The sequence below is a fragment of the Entelurus aequoreus genome, linkage group LG17, assembly GCF_033978785.1.
Source record: "Entelurus aequoreus isolate RoL-2023_Sb linkage group LG17, RoL_Eaeq_v1.1, whole genome shotgun sequence".
Classification (NCBI taxonomy): Eukaryota; Metazoa; Chordata; class Actinopteri; order Syngnathiformes; family Syngnathidae; genus Entelurus; species Entelurus aequoreus.
This window is the reverse complement of record NC_084747.1, coordinates 15,605,413-15,621,488: the sequence shown is the minus strand read 5'-3', so window position 1 is coordinate 15,621,488 and position 16,076 is coordinate 15,605,413. Positions and strand designations below refer to the sequence as shown.

Below are 16,076 nucleotides of genomic sequence, written 5' to 3'. Positions count from 1 at the left end.
CATGAAATGTTCAGTCATTCACAAACAAGGATGGGGCGAGGGTCACCACTTTGTGAACAAATGCGTGATCAAATTGTCCAACAGTTTAAGAACAACATTTCTCAACCAGCTATTGCAAGGAATTTAGGGATTACACCATCTACGGTCTGCATTATCATCAAATGGTTCAGAGAATCTTGAGAAATCACTGCACGTAAGCGATGATATTACAGACCTTCAATCTCTCAGGCGGTACAGCATTAAAAAGCGACATCAGTGTGTAAAGGATATCACCACATGGGCTCAGGAACACTTCAGAAAACTACTGTCAGTAACTACAGTTCGTCGCTACATCAGTAAGTGCAAGTTAAAGCTCTACTGTGCTAAGCGAAAGCCATTTATCAACAACACCCAGAAACGCTACTGGCTTCGCTAGGCCCGAGCTCATCTAAGATGGACTGATGCATAGTGGAAAAGTGTTCTGTGGTCTGACGAGTCCACATTTCAAATTGTTTTTGGGAACTGTGGAAGTTGTGTCCTCCGGACCAAAGAGGAAAAGAACCATCCGGACTGTTATAGGCGCAAAGTTGACAAGCCAGCATCTGTGATGGTATGGGGGTGTATTAGTGCCCAAGACATGGGTAACTTACACATCTGTGAAGGCACCATTAATGCTGAAAGGTACATACAGGTTTTGGAGCAACATATGTTGCCATCCAAGCAATGTCTTTTTCATGGACGCCCCTGCTTATTTCAGCAAGACAATGCCAAGCCACATTCTGCACGTTACAACAGCGTGGCTTTGTAGTAAAAGAGTGTGGGTCCTGGACTGGCCTGCCTGTAGTCCAGACCTGTTTCCCATTGAAAATGTGTGGCGCATTATGAAGCCTAAAATAGCACAACGGAGACCCCGGACTGAAGAACAACTTAAGCTGTACATCAAGCAAGAATGGGAAATAATTCCACTGAAAAAGCTTCAAAAATGTGTCTCCTCAGTTCCGAAACGTTTACTGAGTGTTGTTAAAAGGAAAGGCCATGTAACACAGTGGTAAAAATGCCCCTGTGACAACTTTTTTGCAATGTGTTGCTGCCATTAAATTCTAAATTATTGATTATTTGCAAAAAAAAATTAAATTTGTCAGTTGGAACATGAAATATCTTGTCTTTGCAGTCTATTCAATTGAATATAAGTTGAAAAGGATTTGCAAATCATTGTATTCTGTTTTCATTTACCATTTACACAACGTGCCAACTTCACTGGTTTCGGGTTTAAAACATTACAACTCAACAACTTTCAGCTACCGCACGACTGCAAAAGCCACGACAAATACAAACGTCACCACACAATAATATAAAGGCACAACACAACTTTAAGCCACAAAGCATGCCACGGACCAAGCTGAGGCGGAAGGTTTAAAAACAGTGTAGTAAACATAGTATATTAGTGTTCTTGAAAAAGTAAAAAAAAACAAAAAACGTTATTTGTGACCGAAAAAGTGGTCACACTTTAGTTCTTTTCTAACTTTGTTCCTCACGAAACTTGTGCGCTGTCACTTACGTTACATCTTTATGAGGCTCCGTGTTTATTGACGTGAGTAGTGGCAGGTCAAACCACTGCCAGTTTAACCTGAGAATATTTGGTTGCATTTAATTTCTGAGGTAAACCTACTGCCCATTCAACCTGAAGAGAAGTCGGTTGCATTTCATTTTTGAAATTAATATTGTATTTATTTATGTTAAACGACGACAGCAAAAATAGCAGGTAAATCTAAATGTTAAAATGTTGGTTAGTGTACTTGTATTGAACATTTCTTGAATATTGAAAATGTGAGCAGAAAATGTTTCTTCTTGTCGTTTCAACCTAAAGTGTTGGCTGCACTTTATTCAAATAAGATGTGAATGCAATGGCTATTAATTCTTGTTTACTTGCTTGTTGGCATCCATAATTCTGTCACACCGCGGTGATGGATGTCTTGTCTTGGTTTTTTCTGTCTTGTGAATTGCATGTTTAAGTTTGAAAAGCAACTCCTCTCGTTTCAGGTCACTTGCCCTTCCTTTTGTGTCAGCAGTCTGACGTCATCCCTGATCCCTGATTGTTTCCACCTGTTCCCCATTACCCTCATGTGTTTTATAAGCCCACGCCTTCCTTTGTTCTGTGCCAGATTGTCTCGTTTGTTCGTGCCTCTCTAGATTCCTGTCCATGCCTTGCCTTGTGTTTAAAAATCTTGATCCTGAATTCCTTCGTTGATATTTTGAGTTTTCTTTTTCTCGTCCTCAGCAGAGTGATTTTGTGTTATTTCGTTTTACAGCCGAAGTGGTGAGTTTTCAGTTTTTTCTTACAGTTCTTCCTTTTCCTAAATTTTTGGAGTGACATTTTTTGTTAACCTTTTTTAGATTAGAGACAGTGTAGAAGTTTCATAGCCATTGTTTCTCCCTCCTGTTGGAGCGTTTTTTGTTTATAATAAATTTCATAGAATATATCTGGTGCCAAGTATAGTTTGTTATTGTTTTTGTGTTTCCTCCTTTTGGAGTGATTTTCGGTTGTTTCTTTTTGTGGAAGCTTTTTCGCCGACTAGTCTAGTTATAGCCTATGCTGAATTGCCATGACTCGGGAGGTGAAAGGAAGCTTTCAAAATAAAAGCCTGCCGGACTAGTCCCTACTCTGCATGAGGCCTATCTTTTGACCAACCCTGACATATTCATTTATACACAATTCCCTTACAAGGAATAACAGGAATATAGGAACTTTCGTCTGCAGTGTCCAGTCACACCTTTTGCTAAAATAATGTTTTGCCAATAACTTACTGAGTCGATTTCAACTCACTGAATCATTTTGGATCGTATCGTTCTAAAAAAAAAATTATTATCGTCCCTGAATCGTTTTGGCAACCTCAAATTTTGAATCGAATAGTTAAAACGAATAGTCACACCCCTAGTGATAACTTACAATGAGTCTCTTAGAATTTTGGCACACTCTACTTTGTAGAATTGTTTTAATTCAGCAACACCGAAGGGTTTTTGAGCACGAACCACCTTTTGAAGGGCGTGTCACAGAATCTCACTAGGATTCAGAATCGGAATCAGAATAGTTTTTATTGCCATTGTTTGAGAACAGGTTCACAAACTAGGAATTTTACTTCGTGCAATCGTTCAGGTCAGAACTTTGACCAGGCAATTCCAAAGTCTTCATTTTGTTCAACTTCAGCCATTCAGAGGTGGACTTGCTGGTGTGTTTTGATCGTTGTTCTGCTGCAGAACCCAAGTGCGCTCCAGATTGACGTCACAAACATACTGCCGGACATTCTCCTTTCAGGATTTTTTGATAGAGAGCGGAATTCATGGTTGCATCGATCATGGCAAGCCGTTCGGGTCCTGAAGCCACAGACTGCCACACCACCACCATGTTTGACTGTTGGTATGAGGTTCTTTTTCTATAATACTGTGTTACATCCGTTACATCTGTTCAGGCCAGATGTAACGGGAGACACACCTTCCAGACCACAAAGGGATTTCCCCCAAATCTTTGGGATTATCATGATGTTTTCTGGCAAGATTGAGATGTTCCATTGGGTCAGCAGTGGTTTTTGTATTGGAACTCTGCCATGCAGGCCGTTTTCGCCCAATGTCTTTCTTATGGCGGAACCAAGAACACGGACCTTAAATAAGGCAATGGAGGCCTGCAGTTCTTTATATGGTGTCCTGGTTTCCTTTGGGTCTTTACTGTGCTCTTGGGGTAATTTTGGTTGGCCGGACACTTCCGGGAAGGTTTACTGCAGTCCCACGTTTCCTCTATTTGAGGATAATGGCTCTTGCCGTGGTTTGCTGAAGTCCCAAAGTTTTAGAATTGGTTTTATTACCTTTTTCCCAGATGATTGATCTCAATTACATTCTACGTCATTTGTTCCTGAATTCCTTTAGATCTCAGCAGGATGTCTAGCTTCTGGTCTACTTCACTTTGTCCTATTAAGTGATTTCTGGGTAGAGAACCGGCGTGGCAGTAATCAGGCCCGGGTGTGGCAAGAGAAACTGAACTCAGGTGTGATAAACCACAGTTAGGGGCAATCACTTTTTCTCACAAGGCCATTGAGGTTTGAATTTGTTTTCCTCTTTAACAATAGAAACCTTCATCTAAAAACAACATTTGTGTTCATTTACTAGACTTTGACTAAAATTCCAATTGGTTTGATTATCTGAAACATTTAAGTGTGACCAATATGCAATAAAAAAAACAAGAAATCAGAAAGGGGGAAAACACTTTTTCACACCATAGAATAACTTCTCACCTCAATATTTTGATGTATGTGTAAGAAACTTGGGCTTATCTTGATGAGGTCCTGGGTTCGGAAGGATGTCGCCACATATCAGCAATACACCACAAACTAAACAACTGATTGGGTATTCTCCCGTGTGTGTTCTTATGTGTCCTAAAGCATCTGCATTAAAAATGATTATTTTACTGCAAACTGCAGAACTAAATGTTCATTCTCCATCGTGTTTCATTTTATGTTTAGTCAAACCCTGTCTGGTAAAAAAGCTTTTGACACAAACTGAACAATTGAAGGGTTTTTCTCCAGTGTGTGTTCTCAAGTGTTGAGTAAATCTGATCTTTTGAGAAAAGGTTTTACTACAAACTGAGCAATTGAATGGTTTTTGCCCAGTGTGTGTTATCATATGTTGAATCAAATTTCTCTTTTGAGAAAAGCTTTTATCACATACCGAGCAGTTAAATGGTCTTTCTCCTGTGTGCGTTCTCATGTGCGCAGTCAAATAGCTGTTTTGGGGAAATCTTTTAGCACACACTGAACAACTAAATCGTTTTTCTCCTGTGTGTATGCTCATGTGTTGAGTCAAATTGCTCTTGCTAGAAAAACATTTAGCACAAACTAAACAGTTAAATGGTTTTTCTCCTGTGTGTGTTCTCATGTGATCAGTCAAACTACACTTCATGGAAAAGCTTTTACCACAAACTGAACAGTTAAATGGTTTTTCTCCTGTGTGTGTTCTCATATGTGCAGCCAAGTATCCGTTTTGGGGGAAGCTTTTACCACAAACTAAACAACTAAATGGTTTTTCTGCTGTGTGGGTTCTCATGTGTTGAGTCAAATTGCTTTTGCTAGTAAATAATTTAGCACAAACGGAACAGTTAAATGGTTTTTCTCCCGTGTGTGTTCTCATGTGTTCAGTCAAACTGCACTTCATAGAAAAGCTTTTACAGCAAACTGAGCAGTTAAATGGTTTTTCTCCTGTGTGTGTTCTCATGTGTGCAGTCAAAAAGCTGTTTCGGGAAAAGCTTTTACCACAAACCGTACAGGTAAATGTTTTTTCCACTGTGTGTGTTCTTATGTATTCAGTCAAATTGCTCTGTTTAGAAAAGCTTTTAGCCCAAACTGAGCTGCTCAAACGTTTTTTACCTTTTTTCTTTTTAGAGCATTCAAAGTGTTTGTTGTTAGTTTGAGTGATAAAATCACCTTCACAGTCTGTACCACTGCTCAATGGTTCTTCAACCTTGTCTTCAGCCTCACAATCTGACAGTGGAGCTATGTCGTTGTCTGGTTGTGGTTTCTCTTCATCATCTTCAGTCTTTACAAAGACAACAGTCAGTGGCAACTTGGTGAGATCATCTTCCGGCGGTCCTAGAAGACACTCTCCCTCCTGAGTGATCCAGAGTTCCTCCTCTTCCTTTTTAATGTGGGGTGGTTGTGGAGTCTCCTGCTTCAAAGTGGAGCTCCGTCTTGACTGATGGGGAAGTTCTTCTGGATGACCAAACTGCTGCTGGACGTCTGCAGGACACAAACACATTTTATTAGCTCAAACATGATCCAAGAGATGTTTCTCCTTGATTTCACTACACTTTCTCCTGTATGTGTCATTATGTGTATGTCTCTTCTTTTTAAAGAATTAAGAGTATTTGTTGTCAGTGTGAGTCCTCATATCACCTTCACAGTCTGTATCGCTGCGTAAATGTTGTCCAACCTCGTCTTCAGCTTCACTATCTGATAGTGGAGCTAAGGGGTTGTCTACTTGTGGTTTGTCTTCATCATCTTCAATCTTCACAGAGACAATAGTCAGTGGCAACTTGGTGAGATCAGCCTCATGCGGTCCTAGAAGACACTCTCCCTCCTGAGTGATCCAGAGTTCCTCCTCTTCCTTTTTAATGTGGGGTGGCTGTGGAGTCTCCGGCTTCAAAGTGGAGCTCCCTCCTGACTGAGTGAGAAGTTCTTCTTGATGACCAATCAGCTGCTGGACGTCTGCAGGACACAAACAACACAATGTCTGCAGCGATCACTTCATAAAAGGTTTGTTTGAACACTTGATTTGTTTGAGAACTTTTTGTAATGCAATCAGGTTTATTCTTCACTCTATAGTTAGTGTTTGAGAGCAGAACGGAACGTAAACTAAGGACAAGAGATCATATATTTTGTGTTATTTTAAGTTATGTTATGGTTGCTATGCCTAAATATGACTAACAAAACCTCTGATTGTATAAATAAGCTAACGTCATTTTAAGTCCTAGTAATAAATATTGTGATAGTTGGTCCAATCTATCGTATACTTGTTGTTGATTTTTCTAGCAGAAACTAAAAGCTTAGTAATTGTCGTGCAAGAAAGCGTCTTTGGTGACATGTATTAGCATCCAGAAAATTTTCTTATTTTGAAAATGTTTGAAAGCAAACATTGCCAAACATGGTAATCTAGCTAAACAATATTTATAAATAAATAAATAAGAATAAATAAAAAATTATCTAAAAAACTGACACCATATTATTTTTTTTTACCATTTTCTTACCGTTTTCTGACCGAAGTACCACCCCACTACTACTACTACTACTAATACTACTATGTAATAATAATAATTATCATAATCATTTGCCTCAATACTCACCATTTTACCTGAAACAAAACTAGTGATATTGTCTAATTTGTAAAACAGTAAAAAGTGTCTCCAAATTCCCTGCCTGCCTCTTCTTTCATTAAACACAACAAACGCCAGTAAACAGTGGGACAGAGTTTTGAGTTGTTGTTGTTTAAGGAAACGGTCGCAACAAACATGGTTAATTTATCACCAAATGACGTTGCTTAAACATTCAGTGTGTGTCCATGCACTAAATTAGTCAGATTTCTCAAATAGTTTGTCTCTAAATAAGCATCCTACAACCCATGGAAACACTTTAATCCAATTGTGTTTGGTGTTTGAAAAGTCAAACTAACACAACTGGATTATGGGATTGGAAACTAGGTCTCTCGAGTGGGTGTGTGCCGGCGGAGAGGACCTGCGCCAGTCTGAACCCGCGGGATATAACCCGGAAGCGGATCCCGTTCAATAAGAAATAAGCAAGAAAAGCAAGGATTGTAATGAAGAGGAGACCGTTTATCTGCTTAACGAATTTAAAGAACAGAACATTTTGAAGAGCATCGATGGGAGAAGAAAAGAAACCGAGATATGTTTCAAAAAGGTAGCGAAGGAAATGTACGAGACTGCGGCTTCATTGGGACTCCCGACAAGTGGGACGTAAGATAATGAAACAGGAATATTACAAGGCAAAGAAGAAAGCGTACACAAACCTTTCCACGCTGCATTAGTGCACTCCAACCTGGTTAGCAATAACTCTGTATTCCGCACAACTGGCAAACTTGTACACAACAAATAGCAAGTTTGAAGTTAGCAAAACTCAATCTGAAGTAAGTAAGTAAGTACATTTTATTTATAAAGCGCTTTTCACAGATAAAATCACAAAGCGCTGTACAAAACATAGGTGAAGTAAAACAACAATGCACTTAAAACGACAGGGGCAACATAATAAAAAAGGTACAAAGTGGACTAAAATCGATAGTTAAAAAGTGCATTAACTAAAAGCTTTGCTAAAAAGAGAAGTTTTCAAATGTTTCTTAAAAGTGTCAACACAGTCAAGATCACGGAGGGACTGGTGCAAATTGTTCCAGAGCCTGGGAGCTAAAGCTTGGAATGCCAGGTCTCCACAAGGTCTTAAAACAAGTTTTTGGGATCTTTAGAAGCAGGCACAAACAGTCTTATCCTTTGAATTTAAAACTCCTTCAACGAAGTCACAGCGCTTATTGAATACACTTTGAAGCATTCCAAAGTTTTCTTTCCATTCTCCATCCAAAAATTCCTTCAAAGCAACTCTCTAAATCTCTCCCAGTCTACCAGTCCTAGCTTCGGACCTGCGCCCTCCAATCCGGCAACTCCTGTGGTGGTGTCATGTTCTGAGTGCCATGTAAGATCATTTCTTGTTGCAGTCTACTATTTAACATCAGCATTAGAGACGTAATATTTGTTATCTGTGCCAATATTACAGCCGACATCAAGCACAACAAGGACCGAACCAAAAATATCTTGTTTTGGTGTGACGTCGTCATCATCATCATCGGCGGTCACTCGAACGAGTATGATGATCCTCCTGGTAGGGGTGTATCCCTTTATGGAGGATGCCTGTGCGTGATTTTGTGATCCTTGACAGAATCGAGTCAGGGTCCAGTGGCATGGAGTCCAAGACGACTGGGGACCCTTTTCTGCTGCAGCCTTCTTTCGCCATCGCAGCCGTTGTGGTAGTTGTTAAATCTACCGTCTTCTGCCTGCTCCGCCGTTGAGGTCTTCACCGTATCCCTGGCTAGGGGGCAGTCAGGTACTAGGCCTTTGCCAAGGGCCACCTGGGGTAACAGTAGTAAAGGGGTTAACCTCCTAGTGCCCCAAGACCCCATAGAGGAGCCTCCACTGCCGGATGCACTTTAACGTCATGCCCAGGACATGGTGTGACGTCGTAGGTCACCGGGAAAGCAATACATTTATCCATGCTGAAAGGAAGTAAGCGGCGTATGACCGATAGTCGCATTAGAGAGCGTGCACGGACACTGGGACTTCACACGTAGGAGTGAAAATACGTAAACAAATCGAACCATTTGAGAAATCGGACTAATCAGACTGCCTGTTATTACCTGCAGTCTGTCTGCAGGTCAGAGAACTCAAATAAATACCCCGTCAGATATCAAAACATATTTGGGTAAAATTAATGAGAGAGAAAGAGTGGTTGCAGGCTAGCGCGAATACCACACAGGCCACCGATTCTGAGCATCTTCCGAATCAACGCCAAGTCCATTGTACACAAAACAGGCAAACTGGAACTATGGTTGGCGAGCAACAACATGCTTCGGGACAGTCGTGCGAGAATCATTACAGAATCGCAGCTACACCCGCTCAATCACGTCATAGCTGACAGGCCACAGCCTGCACCGCTTTGGTCGGATCAAAAACTCTGGTAAGAGCAGAGAGGGAGGGCTGTGCATCAACACACTGGAGGACTGGAGCTTTAACAAAGCCTGCTTGATTAATGTGCTCCCCAGTTTTATGCACTATGTACAGTGCCCGACTCAAGGTGAGAAATACTTTGGACCAATTTTGACTCTACTCTGAAGAGAGTCTACGAGAGCGTCCTAAGCATGTCTGACCACTTCTTCCTGCTCCTTGTTCCTGAAGCACACCTGACACATCGGAGAAGACCGACATGGCTTCATCAGCAGCGCCTTCAACTGTTCGGCCGGCGACCCAAAGTCAGCGACAGCAGCAGTCGGGTCCAGCAGCGGGAAGGCGGTACCTATCTAAGGTGAGACAGTCTCCAAGCTACCTTTGTATGTATAAGACTGAGTAAGCATGGGGCAGAATAATCGGCACACCCAGTAGAAGTGTTGGGCAGGTTACCCCACACTTCTTTAAAAGAACAAAAAAGGCTGATAGCTATGTGAAATTGAAATTGTTTCATCTTGGGGGAAAAAAACTGCGTGGAAGAAATGTTTTGATGTGCTTGAAGATTGTTTTGACACCCCCAGAGAAGGACACTCCATCCCAGAGAGGAGGACGTAGTAATGGGCTATCTACTGTTGGCAAGAACCTTTGTATGGGATCCGGGAGACAGTTAATAAAGGGACACCAGACCTACTACAGCACCAGCTGGGTCCCAATTCGGTGGCTGCACCCTTCGCAGTGCGCATTTATGGGGTGCTGACGTCATCGCGGTGCGCGAAGGCTGTGCAAATTCAAAACTCTCCAAGTGTCCTTCAAATTCGGCCAACAAATGTGTCCTTTTCCCCCGTTGGCAACAAGCATGTGGTGTATCCTTCGCTTCCTTTCATATCCCAAGATCCTTTGCCCGCCTAGCTCTGAAAAAATATTTCTCCTCTCTGTCAACAACACCTGGAAAGATCAACTCAGTTCCTTTGCCATCGCTTGCGGAGCGACTCCAGGCCTACAGACTTAACATATGAAGAGCACTATGGACCACAGCAACATATGCACACATACCCCCACCGCTTAACCCCACGTGGTATGAAGGACAATGAAGCGGCGCCCTAGTGGCTGGCAGCTTCGGACAGGATGCCTGCCGCCGCTCCCTCCTGTTGCAAGTCTTGTGGTTTCTGTGTAAAACGTTTGTGTGCTTATCGGCTATCAAGTTTTTTTCTCGGCCCCAGTCTGTGCCTTCTCCCCCAAAGGAGCACAGTCTAAGATCGACTTTTTTTATTCATCCACCCCCAGCGTCTACCTTTTTTTCCACCTTTTACAGAGCGCCGTAGTGGCGACCCATCACCGTTCCTGTTCTGTCTATCTGTACAATGTTTGTCTAATCTTGAACGGGTTTGTGGTGAACATGAAATTTCATTGTGCAATGACAATAAAGAGCATAACATACCGTATTTTCAACATGCCGGCGTTATGCAGAGTGGAAAAAGCGACACTAAAATGTAAGTATAGCTTAATTTATTCTAGGGCTGCAACTAACGATTAATTTGATAACGGCTTAATCTGTCGATTATTACTTCGATTAATCGATTAATAATCGGATAAAAGAGACAAACTACATTTCTATCCCTTCCAGTATTTTATTGGAAAAAAACCCAGCATACAGGCACCATACTTATTTTGATTATTGTTTCTCAGCTGTTTGTACATGTTGCAGTTTATAAATAAAGGTTTATAAAAAAAAATAAAACATTAAAATAAATTAAATTTAAAAAAATAAATAAAAAAAATTGCCTCTGCGCATGCGCATAGCATAGATCCAACGAATCGATGACTAAATTAATCGCCAACTATTTTTATAATCGATTTTAATCGATTAGTTGTTTCAGCCCTAATTTATTCATTTAAAAGATCTAAAACCAGATATGTACCGCTGGGGTGACAGTAGTGATGTAAACTTGTGTTAAAATACGAGACCTTGACTATCCTAATGTTGAGCGACCTCCGTGCTCTTTGCTCCTCATTTTACCCCGAGAAAGAGCCTCATATTCAGCCACAGCACACGGCTTTGTGCCCGGAGATTTTTTCAACAGTTGGAAGTAAAACCCAAGATCCATCCATCCATTTACTACCGCTTGTCCCTTTCGGGGGGGGCTGGAGCCTTACTCAGCTGCATTCTGGCGGAAGGCGAGGTACACCCTGGACAAGTCGCCATCTCATCACAGGGCCAACACAGATAGACAGACAACATTCACACTCACATTCACACACTAGGGCCAAATTAGTGTCGCCAATCAACCTATCCCCAGGTGCATGTCTTTGGAGGTGGGAGGAAGCCGGAGTACCCGGAGGGAACCCACGCAGTCACGTTGAGAACATGCAAACTTCACACAGAAAGATCCCGAGCCCGGGATTGAACTCAGGATCTTCGTATTGTGAGGCACATGCACTAACCCCTGTTCCACCGGAACAGATGTTTATTGGGATAAGGTAAACATCTGTTCAGTATTTTAACATAAAAGTGTTTGATTGTGAGGCATTAGAAGCCACAAAATGCAACGGGTCCATCAGACCCACAAACGCTGGCTGAGTTAACAACAATATGAACATTACACAAGGGTTAAAAGAGCAGAGCTGATGCAACCAGCCACTTCTACACACAGCTACAAAAGTAAAACAACAACAAAAACATACACACACTAATATAGACACTTACATCATGTAAGTGATGGGTCCGGCAACACCGATGCATCGGCGCATGCGTCGAGCTCATAGAGCAAAACCCTGTGTCGGTGCGTATACCGCTTTTAGAAAGTCACGTGACCGATCATGAGCTGTTTGGGTCACGTGGCCGATACGCGAACTGTGTCGAACTGACGCCTGCGCGCCAAACTGCGTTTATAAGGAAGCACATCTGTCAACGAGATGCTGCTGCCAACAGAATCGCCGCACTTCTGTCGTTGGTCATTTGTAATTTATCGTCGTCGGAGATCATGGAGCACCCTCAGGCAAAAAGTAAGATTTCCGCCGTGTGAGAATATTTTGATCATATATCGGGAAAAAAGGTATTTGTGTTCATTTCCTTGTCGTTTCATCCTGTTCTCTCAAAGTTTCCACTTGATCTATTAGAATTCAAAATCTCTTCAAAATGATTCTTAGTTTACTATTCATATTTTCTGCAGGTTAAATGTCGCATTTGTACGACAGAATTGTCGTACATTAACAAATCCACCTCCTCAATGCTGTCAGCCGGAGAAATAATAACTAAGAAGAGAAATCGTCTAAAATTTAATACGTTGGAAAAACTGTTTTTTTTAATAAACATGTGTAAAAACAAAAAAACATTCCCAGTCCACAAGCATCCTCATTCACAACACGTTCTCTTAGATTTCCATGTTATGATACATGTTCACATTATTTATTGACTGTATCTAAAAAAGATAAAAATATTTTTTTTATTTAAATGAAGATATGAAATAATCCTAAATGAAATACAATGACTCGGTTTATATTATTGTATATACTAGGTCATAAAATCAGTGTCAGTTGAGTCGGTCCATAGGTTGCCTATAGGGATTTTTAACGTCCAGCAGATGTCAGTATTTAGTGACACAGTATCGACACAGTATCAATACAGTTTTGCAATGTGTCGAAACGCTTCATGACGCCTCATCAACCCATTACTAGTTGCCTTCATTATAACACTTATATGCGGCTTTTCATTTTTTGTGGCTCCAGACAGATTCATTTTTTTGTATTTTTGCTCCAATATGGCTCTTTTGACGTTTTGGGTTTCCGACCCCTCATCTAAAACCACTACTGCTTCATCACTTCATATTTTCTTTGGTCTATCGTCCCAATTTTTCCACGGTGTGGACCTGGCCGCAAACAGGAGGATGTGAACACGTGACACAATCAATCAATCAATGTTTACTTAAATAGCCCTAAATCACGAGTGATTTAGGGTAAAGAATCTGGGTATTATCTTTGACCCAACTCTCTCATTTGAGTCACACATTAAGAGTGTTACTAAAGCGGCCTTCTTTTATCTCCGTAATATCACTAAAATGTGTTCCATTTTGTCCACTAGCGACGCTGATATCATTATTCATGCGTTTGTTACGTCTCGTCTCAATTACTGTAACGTATTATTTTCGGGTCTCCCTATGTCTAGCATTAAAAGATTACAGTTGGTACAAAATGCGGCTGCTAGACTTTTGACAAAAACAAGAAAGTTTGATCATATTACGCCTATACTGTATATAGCTTTATAACATATATACCTATATATATATACCTATACTGGCTCACCTACACTGGCTTCCTGTGCACTTAAGATGTGACTTTAAGGTTTTACTACTTATGTATAAAACACTACACGGTCTAGCTCCAGCCTATCTTGCCGATTGTATTGTACCATATGTCCCGGCAAGAAATCTGCGTTCAAAGAACTCCGGCTTATTAGTGATTCCCAGAGCCCAAAAAAGTCTGCGGGCTATAGAGCGTTTTCTATTTGGGCTCCAGTACTATGGAATGCCCTCCCGGTAACAGTTAGAGATGCTACCTCAGTAGAAGCATTTAAGTCCCATCTTAAAACTAATTTGTATACTCTAGCCTTTAAATAGACCCCCTTTTTAGACCAGTTGATCTGCCGTTTCTTTTCTTTTCTCCTCTGCCCCCCTCTCCCTTGTGGAGGGGGAGGACACAGGTCCGGTGGCCATGGATGAAGTGCTGTCTGTCCAGAGTCGGGACCCGGGGTGGACCGCTTGCCTGTGCATCGGTTGGGGACATCTCTGCGCTGCTGACCCGTCTCCGCTCGGGATGGTTTCCTGCTGGCCCCACTATGGACTGGACTCTCACTATTATGTTGGATCCACTGTGGACTGGACTTTCGCTGATATGTTGGAGCCACTATGGACTGGACTTTCACAATATTATGTCAGACCCACTCGACATCCATTGCTTTCGGTCTCCCCTAGATGGGGGAGGGGGGTTGCCTACATATGCGGTCCTCTCCAAGGTTTCTCATAGTCATTCACATCGACGTCCCACTGGGGTGAGTTTTTCCTTGCCCTTATGTGGGCTCTGTACCGAGGATGTTGTTGTGGCTTGTGCAGCCCTTTGAGACACTTGTGATTTAGGGCTATATGAATAAACATTGATTGATTGAGTGTCTCAAAGGGCTGCCAACAACCAAAACCCACATTTCCTTGGGTTCATTGTAAACAAGTAATGAACATCTGGATCAATTTAACCAGTCGACACAGAACTGTGGTTCTGAAGGCCTGCCTCCACCTCCCCCCTTCTAGAACTTTCATCCACACCAGTTTGCCTACTGCTCAAGAAAACAACCCTGAAGCCGTCTCTGCAACTCACTCACCTTTATTTACAGTCCTGGTCTTTATCTCCGTTGGTGATTTGCTGGAAGTTGTTGGCGCTGATTCTCTTTCATGTTCTCTTCTACCAGACGTCGCCATCTTAGCATAGTCCATCTTCTATTATGTCGTCATTCCTCACTTTAGGTCACACTCCATCGCTCTAAACTCAACTTGAATTACGTGAGCTTTACAAAAGACCAGATTCGTAGCCATATTGGCCTGAATGTATAACGCTAGAGACCGTAAATCGGACACTAGCCTGGAACCCCACACAGAACACTCAGTCCGCCATCTTTGTCTTCGCGTTGATGTAAGTAGAACGTTTGCGCACGCGCCAGAAGTCAGCAACTTCCGTTCCTTACTTGACAGCTTCCCCCTTCAAAATAAAGGCATTTTAACATTGTTTTGAAACAACGGTTCGTGGTTCTCAAACGGTAGAAAATGGATGGATGGATGGGTTCGTGGTTCTACTGATAATATCGTAGCGGCTGGCTACGGGGTGTTAGCCAATGACTTTAGCTGGGAGGCGGGACTTCCGGAGGAGATAGGGAAGTGACGTTTTTTATATATATTTTTTGTTTGTTTTGTTTTTAATTTTATAAACCTTTATTTATAAACTGCAACATTTACAAACAATCGAGAAATAATAATAATAATCAAAATAAGTACAAAAAAACAGCAACAAAAAAAAACAGCGCATATCAGCGCCATGTAATATATATATATATATATATATATATATATATATATATATATATATATATATATATATATATATATATATAGATGTGTGTGTGCTAGAGCCTATCTCAGCTGCATTTGGGCGGAAGGCGGGGTACATCCTGGACAAGTTGCCCCTCATCGCAGGGCCAACACAGATAGACAGACAACATTCACACTCACATTCACACACTAGGGCCAATTATAAATATATGTATATATATATATATATATATATATATATATATATATATATATATATATATATATATATATATATATATATATATATATATGTATATATGTATATAAAAGTGCAAAGCCATAGGCTCACACGAGTTCAGTAAATCATTTCAATTTGGAACACAGCATCATCGTTTTCACAGCTTTTTGGTTGTTAGAGGTAGAGAGTGTTTTAACATAGAGTTCTAATTATTTTTTAAAGGCACCAAAAAACAGGTCGGGTATTGAGAAACGTACATTTATGAATATAAAAGTTAGCCAATAGTATAATGAGGTTGCAAAGGTAAAATTCCTTTTCAAATTTTTTTTCATACAGAGTAAATCCAAATACCACATCTTTAAAACAAAGCACAAATTTGTCATGAATAATTAAGTTAAAGTTAAAGTACTAATGATTGTCACACACACACTAGGTGTGGCGGAATTTTTCTCTGCATTTGACCCATCACCCTTGATGGGTCTAATTTGGTGCAAATTTCAGTGCATTTTAAAGTTGTGGTAACCATATG

At 41.0% G+C, this 16,076-nt stretch overlaps 1 protein-coding gene across 1 annotated transcript; it reads right to left on the bottom strand.

Annotated features, from left to right (window-relative positions):
* Window positions 1–1,230: 1,230 nt before the first annotated feature.
* LOC133632459 (zinc finger protein OZF-like) lies at window positions 1,231–15,229 on the bottom strand. Its single transcript, XM_062024877.1, has 3 exons — window positions 14,607–15,229; window positions 5,916–6,227; window positions 1,231–5,759 (listed from the first exon to the last, which is right to left on the bottom strand). The coding sequence occupies exons 1-3, from the start codon at window positions 14,716–14,718 to the stop codon at window positions 4,459–4,461; spliced, it is 1,725 nt and encodes a 574-aa protein (XP_061880861.1). The 5' UTR covers window positions 14,719–15,229; the 3' UTR covers window positions 1,231–4,458.
* Window positions 15,230–16,076: the final 847 nt, after the last annotated feature.